General features: G+C 42.2%; 1 protein-coding gene across 1 annotated transcript; it reads left to right on the forward strand.

The window, feature by feature from the left end:
- Nucleotides 1-438: 438 nt before the first annotated feature.
- Nucleotides 439-2,828, forward strand: LOC308304878 (nuclear factor 7, brain-like; the record flags this gene model as incomplete). Its single annotated transcript, XM_080749506.1, has 2 exons — nucleotides 439-691; nucleotides 1,852-2,828. The coding sequence occupies 2 exons, from the start codon at nucleotides 439-441 to the stop codon at nucleotides 2,826-2,828; spliced, it is 1,230 nt and encodes a 409-aa protein (XP_080605632.1).
- Nucleotides 2,829-8,573: the final 5,745 nt, after the last annotated feature.

Genomic DNA, 8,573 nt, shown 5'->3' on the forward strand with positions numbered 1-8,573 from the left:
GGATTATGAATATTTAAACCAATGAAAAGTATTTAACAAGAACTTGTGACAATGTGATAATTACAATGGATTCATCAGAAAACAGCTAGGTTCTTTTTTCCTGCAAAGTATCGTACAAGGTTTACACATGACAGCTAGTGATGAAATGTGTGCTCACTAAGCTGTGTCACTCAACCAGAGTGGCTTCCTGTGTCTCTGTGGTTTTGTTACAGTTCATCCTATGCATCCTGTTGTTAACACAGCCTTCATGCTATACAAGCTACACCTAAAAGACATCCTAAAGTATGACACCGCCTTCAAGCTGTCTGATGCATTCACGTATCGATGGAGAGTCTCTTTTACATTTCTTGAAAGTTTTAGGCTAGAGGCTAACTTCACCAAAAGTTGTCTTCACATTACTTGAATATTTTATAACTTCACCAGAAGTCGTCGTGGGACATGGCAGCTAAAACACCCAAAAAGCTCATCTTAGACGCTCTTAAGGATCTGGGCAGGTCTGAGCTGGAGGAATTCTGCAGTTTTTTGCTTGATCGCAGAGAAGAACCACGCATTTATAAATGTGACATCGAGGAGAAGAGTAGAACACAGATTACTGATCAATTAGTTCAAACTTTCACTGAGGACGGAGCCATGGAAGTAACACTGAAGATTATAAAAGAGATCAACTGCAACAATGTTGTCAAGGATCTGGGTAGGTTTTTATCTTAATAGAGGACATTGTGTAGGCAGTGATGTTTATTTTGTTTGATGAATTACTAAAAATAGAGACATACATTTTATATCATATAGACACTGGAGGACAGTGGTTCTCAAAGTGGGGTCCGGGGACCCATTTTAACCACTAGCCTATATCCAGATTGTATACATCGGCTATTAAACAATAGCAGATGTACCAGTTCACAGTGCATCACTTTGTTGCGGTGCTGTGAGCTTGCACATGTGCTATTTAAGGATTTATTCATATTTTTAATTCTGAAAGCATTAGACATTTTTGAATAATTTTCTTCTGCCATATACATAGATACATATCTAAAATGTTTTTGACATGACAAAGTTTGAAAACCACTGCTATAGTTCTATGGACCTTTGAGGCTTGCTAGATACCACTAGCCTGTATAATTATGGTTATAAGCGTTCACAAATATTCATAATGCTTTTTTTAATAATCATAACTAATATGTTATGATCAATGCATTTCATAATGATATACTTAATGTAAGTAAGTAAAGAATTGGCAGGTTTTGTTGTTGTGTTCTTGCGTAGATTTATTTAAAGATAAAACCATTGACCACCTATAGTGACTCATAAACAATTATAACATTATAGCAGTGATTATAATACGTTATAAAATGTAAAAATAATGGATTACAACTACTAGTAAGACACCTCAGGCGACATGTGAGATTGCCCTATCTGGCCAGTGATGTATATCGGACCATCAGCGATCTCCATATCTGGGCATAAAAGGGATATCAAGGCAGAGCGGGATGTCAGAGCGGCAAACCCATTCTGTTAAGAGTGGTTCCCCTGACCTCACAGTGACATCAGAGCCTGATGTCAAAGCGACAAACGCATAGAACCATAGACAAACCCATAGAACCACAGTGTCAAGCGTGACAGAGATACGTGGACAAGATGTGCCGGTTTTCATAGTGTACTTGCGACCTGTAGTCGCAATAATAATGATTATAATAAAGTTTGTGAGTGTCCAGCAATGAAGGATTTACCTGACATTATACATTAGCCAGTGTACAAGCTCGCAGTGTCCTCCCTCGTAGTGTGAAATGTAATTATTGCAATTGTTTAAATCACTTCCAGGTATTATTCATATTCATCTTCCTTCCTATACAGAAGAAGCAGTCAACCTGAAGAACCAAATGGAGTCTGACCTCAAGTCTCAACAGGACACCTGGAACAAATACATCGAGTTTCACCAGACCTACAGCACGGTGATCGAACACAACAAGAAGCAGGTGGAGACCACGGAGAAGCAGATCAGTGCAGAGATCGAAAAACTCCACCAGTTCCTGAGAGACGAAGAGAAGGCCAGACTGGAAGCTCTGAGGGAGGAAGAGAAGAAGAAGGCAGAGACTGTCAACAGAGAGATGGAGAACATTGCGAGGAAGATCTCGTCTCTCTCAGTCAACAACATCTCTGCCGTAGAACAAGAGCTGCAGAGATCCATTGGTCACAGAGTCCAGTGTCCGGTGTCACAACCACAGCTGGTGTCTGGAGGAGTGACGATAGACGTGTCCAAACACCTGGGAAACCTGACCTACAGAGTTTGGGAGAAAATGAAGGAGAAGGTCGAGTTCACTCCTGTCATCCTGGACCCAAACACAGCAAACGCTTGGCTCTGTCTGTCTGAAGACCTGACCAGCGTGAGACGTTTAGACACAAAGCACCAGCTTCCTAACAACCCAGCGAGGTTCACCAGGTATGCCAGTGTTTTGGGTTCAGAGGGTTTCTGTTCAGGAAAACACAGCTGGGAGGTTGAAGTGGGAGACCATCCTGACTGGGTTATAGGTCTGGTTAGTGAGTCTGTTGACAGGAAGGGAAACATGGGTGTCATGCCAGAACACGGAGTGATGTGTTTGGATATGACTGATGGGCAGTACAGCAACGGGTACGATGATAAGCCCATCTCAGTCCAGAGGAAACCTCGGAGGATCAGAGTCCAGCTGGACTATAGCGAGGGGGAGGTGTCCTTCTACGACCCTAAAGACATGACTCACATCTACACTCATAAGCACACTCTCACTGAGAAACTCTATCCTTATATCAACATTGGAGAATCTACCATTGACATCAAAGTCTGTCAAGTATAGAGACATCTGCCTCTGTGATGTTACAGTGACGGCATTAAGGTGTGTGTGTGTGTGTGTGTGTGTGTGTGTGTGTGTGTGTGTGTGTGTGTGTGTGTGTGTGTGTGTGTGTGTGTGTTGTGTGTGCACGTGTGTGTGTTTGTGTGTGCGTGTTTTCATCTCCTGGCTGAACAACATAACATAGTCTTTCTCATTCATTTCCTATGGCGGTCATTTTGGACTGGGAACACTGAGGGTGTAACAAAGTTGAATAAACGACTCTCTCGATTATGTGAAAATGGTGATCCGCATGTTTATGTGGATCACCAGTTTATGTCATGCCCAGAGACAGAATATCAGACAGAATATCAGATGAAAAACACACTATGATTCAGGAAAGGTGTAAATCGGTCAGATTTGACCAGAACACGGCAGGAATTTGTTGTTAACATTGATTGATTGATTGAGTATTTTATTAGACAAAAATGGAGAAAAGTACAAGTATATTCAATACAATAAAAACATGTAGTACAGTACAAGTACAGTTAAACACCCTGCCTAAAAGGATCATCCCAAATCCTTTTACAGTCTTTTTTTATGTCAGAAGTCCTTGGTATTTAATTCATGGACATAACAAATAGCAAGCAAAAAAACAAAAAAAAACAAAAAAAAATAAAAATCATCACAGTTATAAAAACACTATGTACAAGCCAAGGTAGGGGAAACAAGGGGGTGGGCTATAACATAGTGCCGCTTAACCCATTTAGGCCTGACTTAAGTTTTCTGAAAAACTTCAGATATTATTCCAAAATTACATAAAACAAATATGTTGCTACATACTGTAGTGTACATGTACACAAAAAATGTCTTCCCGGCCTGATTGGGTAGGCTACCAAAAGTGACTAATTATACAAAAGTACCAAAAGTTTCCAAATCATTCAAAAATAGCAGATCCACAAGCTCATAACACGTTGTGAACTTGTAGATCGATTTATAGCATGCAGTTTAAAATAGGGCTTAATTTGTTTTGTTCTGTAAAAAAACCCCTGCAAAGTAACCACAGCAATCACAGTGAGGACACAACATTCCAGCCATATAGGCCCTATACACAGTATTAAAGAAACATGACCAGTGCTGGACAGGACCAAAACATGAGGAAGATGGTCACTGATTGCACCTATCACACACAGGACTCAAATATTCTAGGAACTCTTGGCTTTTGATAGATGCAGCGAACATAGTACTTTAAACTGTATCAACGCTTGTTTTGAGCATAGACAAAGAATGGACCCTTGACAGGGCAATAACGCATTCTTTGTTTGATAGTGGAGTGACCTAGATCGTCTTCCCAATGTATTCTAATATGTAATGTAGAGGGGTTGCAGCTATCCATAATTTGATAAATCACTGACACTTGACTTGACCCTTGTTTGATACGTGTGCTTTTTCTGTACTCTAATATGTTTTATTCTACAACAGCCTTTCTAAACTGACAGAAAGTTCATATTCCGCACAAAATATTGAAGGTCCCACATTCAGTCATTAGAGCATTGACACCTATCAAGGCAGGTTGAACCAAAGCACCACACAGGGTCCTGTGGTGTCCTCTGGTGGTCAGTTTAAAAAACATGATACTTTCACACTCCAAGTAAGGAGATGAGGTAACAAATACAATCTGGAATCTTGCAGGGTTTCTACTGCAGTCTTTCTCAACCAGTGTGCCGCGGACCTTTGGTGTGCCCTTTGGGATGCTTTGGTGTTCCCTTTGAAATTTGACAGTGAAGTCACAATTTCAGGACTTTTAAAACCATTTTAATACCCCAAGAAAGAAAAGATAAAAAGACCATTACTGCATCAAAAGTAGCCCAATCAACAAACTATATAAAAAAACATGATGGTAAAACATTGGCCAAATTGTAAAATAATAATAACATTTTGAAAATATCCACACACGCCGTATATCTAGGTGTGCCCTGGGATCCTTTGGCTATGAAAAGCGTGCCCTGGCAGAAAAAGGTTTGGGAAACACTGTTCTACAAAAAACAACAACATTTATACATACTTTACAATTTTGACAAAATGTTAGGGTCCCACCCCAAAAAAGGATAAACTCTGGTTTATAAAAGCCAGAACCCTGTGTGCTCCATGAAGAATTAACATGCTGATGGAATGTGTTATTGTATTGTTGTGTTGTTTGACTTGCATCAAGTGATGGAGAACAACTTTGCTGCTATCAGCTCTATGCTGGGCTGTGTACGTGCATACTGCCATCTAGTGGTCGGAAAATATAGAACATACAACAGTGAATTGACAGATTGATCTGACTTTTTGTGTATATCACTGTCTGACACATATTCATGAATAGAATTGTTTTAAGATATTAACAGTAACACTGCATGTTTACTAAGAAGAAGTACATTATTTCTTTTCACTACAACATGATCATTTGTGTGTCATATCGCCCCTTCAGTTTAATTATTCACTTGAACATCCCATACAGGTAAGTGAGGCAACAATTGGCTACTCGCCTGTAATAATGAGCACTGCCAGTCCCACAGTTCATTTCTAAGCCAATGGCTGATGTTGGGAACAATGCCCGTTGGGGACGATGCCCTTTGAGGACGATGGCGCTCATTGGGAATGACACAGACGAAGTTCATTTGTGTAGATTGGGTGATCTATCCTTATCCTACTGAGAAACTTAACTAACATGTTCATATTCCATTCGAGGTTTCTTGTGAATTTCTATATGTTTGGTATTTGATCAAAACTTTATTTTTTCTTAACATTCTTTGTACGTACATCACTGTTTATGTAAAGGTCCAGAGCACCAGAGCTGTGTGATCCCAACACGGAGCACCAAATCGGGTGTAGTGGAAGGATTGAGGGGTGGTTGTGGAGGTCCAGGGGCGAGCCGAGGTGTATGAGGAATTTAGCCAAGAATGGAGCTTATCCCATACAGCCTTGAGGGACAGTGACTATGAAATAAAACACATTTGAGTTCAAAGGCCTACTGACAGCGTGCACTTAGAAATATGACACCGATCAGTATAGTGATTCGGCAAAAGTATTCTCAGACACACAGAAACAACAGACAGGGGCAAAACCATAATCTCTGCCCCTGCCAGAGACAATGTGCGTAGTGGCAGCAAATACAGATGGTGGCATTGCTAGCCTGTTTGTCTGGACCTACAGATGAGTCTCCACCACTACCAGGTAACAGGGCAAGAGGTCTTGTTTTGATTCTTTCTACTCTCTGTGGGAGGCTAGCCAACCAGAAGAGAGCTTTATTTTTGAAATATTTAACTTTAATGTTCCATAAAGAGGGTCAAGGGGGCTCGGATCAACCAAATTTGAATCTGGAAATGACTGACGTCATCAATGCTGTGTGGCAAGTGAATTAGTAGTCTTTTAACAGGGGTGTGGGCTTTGAAGACAGCACTTTCCCTGCAACACACCTTGCTTTAAATGGAATTATGCAAAGTGCAGAAAGAAACAAAAGGCTTGCCTGACAGAAACGCAAGAGGTACACAGGGACATACCGACAGACAGACAAACCAAGGCTTAGCACATAGGGAGCAAGTAACAAACACAAGGGTTCGCACAGGAACGCAGACAGTCAAAAAGACTGACTGGCTAATGTCAGAGCATAGGGAGCTGGCAATAGATGAGGCAAAGGCTGAGTGCAGGTCGCAGCACATACAGTATTTAAATGATCTATCAGAGTGGTTCTCAAATTTTTACACTTCAAGGTCCCAAGTGTACACATTTGTACTGTCAGAGTTACAGACTTGTAATGGGTCAATATAGAACCCCCTAAAGGAACCCAGAGTCCCTGGAATGCACCACTGATCTATCGGATGACTCATGATTCTATTTGTGAAGGCAGAATTTATGAACATGTTAGTTAGAAAAATGCATAATGATGATGATGATGATGATGATGTGCACCCACTGTGGCTATGACTAGAAGATGGAACCCCATTTTCCAGGACAAACTATCGTCGATGCAAAACGGTTAAAAGCTGAGCAGCAAGTGCCTTTGTGCCTTTATTGTCATTACCGTGTAACACTGTAAGTGTAAGAGATGCCTTATGCTACAACTAGAATCCTGAAGTACAGAAAAAAATAAAACAAATAAAATGATCATTGTACGGATGTCAGCACTCGCATCATAGGTTATGTTAGTAATTTATGGCATTATTACCACTATATGACTTCAGTTCTGTGGAGTCTCCCTATTCACCTCCATATTTGGGCAGAAACCGAGGACAGACAGAAACACAGACATGTATAGACATGTGTATATATATGTATAGATAGATTCATAATTCATAAAAAATCACATAAAACAGTACGAAGTGAGCGGTGCAAACACGACACACGTGCATCATCTCCTTGTATGGGCCGTTCTGTCTGTGACGTCATTTGCTTTATGTGTATGAGGGTGGACCTCCAGACATGGAGAGCTGTGCTCATTTCTTTGGCTGTCACACACAGAGTGAAATGTAAGAGCTGTTTGTACAGCTCAATAATAACGGTGATGTTTGTCAATCTGTCTGTCTGGACAGATAAGCGATGGGCTGTTTGTTGTCTTCAGCTGCTAATAAGCTTCGACATCTCCTTGAGCTCCACCACCTCATTCCTGGAGTCCACGTCGGCGTCGTCTTTCCTGTAATAGCCAAGGAACTCCTCGAGGTCCAAGCCAAGGAGAAGCTCCTCTCTCGGGGAGCTGGAGATGGTACCTGACTCGATCACGGCGGTGGTGATGCTTGGACCTGCAGGACTCAGGGCCTCAGCGCTGGAGGAGGAGGAGGATGAGGAGGAGGATGAGGAGGTGAACCGCTGACCTACCTTCCGCCGTACGCGGTCCGCCTCCTCTGAAGCCGATGGCGAGGGGCTTCTCTTCCTCTTATACGAGGGCGCGTCCCTGGAAGACCTTTCCTTACGTATCTCGTCCAGGGTCTTCACCCTCACCTCGGCGACGGAATGACAACGCTTATGGCGACAGTCCCGGTCCGTCCTCCCACCACTGCCGGAGGGAAACCGGACACTGTCCGACGGCAGTCTCCGGTGAAGGAAGGGGCAGTTCCGCCGCTGACATCCTTTCGGCATGTTCTCAAAGCAACACGGAGTCTCCTTCCTGCTTCTCTGGTAAGAGGCGAGGGGAGGAGAACCGCCGTGCTGGCTGTCAGAAGGACGAGGAATACTCTTCCTGTCAGTGCGGGCCCTGTGATCCGTGTGGCGGCCATGCTGCTGCTCCCTATGCCATCTTCTACCATGTCTGCCCATAGTTGGCTTCAAAGAAAGAAAAATCAAACAAACAGAAAATGTATACTACCACGTTTGGTTCACTAGAAATGAGAATGGTTTGACAAGTTGCAATTTATCCATTCTGTCTAATGAGGCTCGACGTAGGTTATGCCAATTATCAAATCACGTGTGAGGTCAGAACGTGATGACCATATATGGCTTTGCCAGACGTGTGAGCAAAACTGTAATCCACTGGTTCTCAAAGTGGGGTCTGGGGACCCCAAGGAGTCATTGAGGGGGTTCCAGGGGGTCCCTAGGAGAATGTCTTAATATAGCATTAGAACCATACCCTATACATCAGATAATATTTGAACGATCTACAAGCTCACAACGCGTCACATTGCAATGTGTTGTGATCAGAACATAAGCAGGGGGAGCAAACAAAATTCTCGATATTTATAAAATCTGGGCATATGATTTTCCAGAAATGTTCCAGAAATAGATGACCCACAAGCT

This window comes from Nannobrachium achirus (genome assembly GCF_963921795.1).
Source record: "Nannobrachium achirus genome assembly, chromosome: 19".
NCBI classification, from domain to species: domain Eukaryota; kingdom Metazoa; phylum Chordata; class Actinopteri; order Myctophiformes; family Myctophidae; genus Nannobrachium; species Nannobrachium achirus.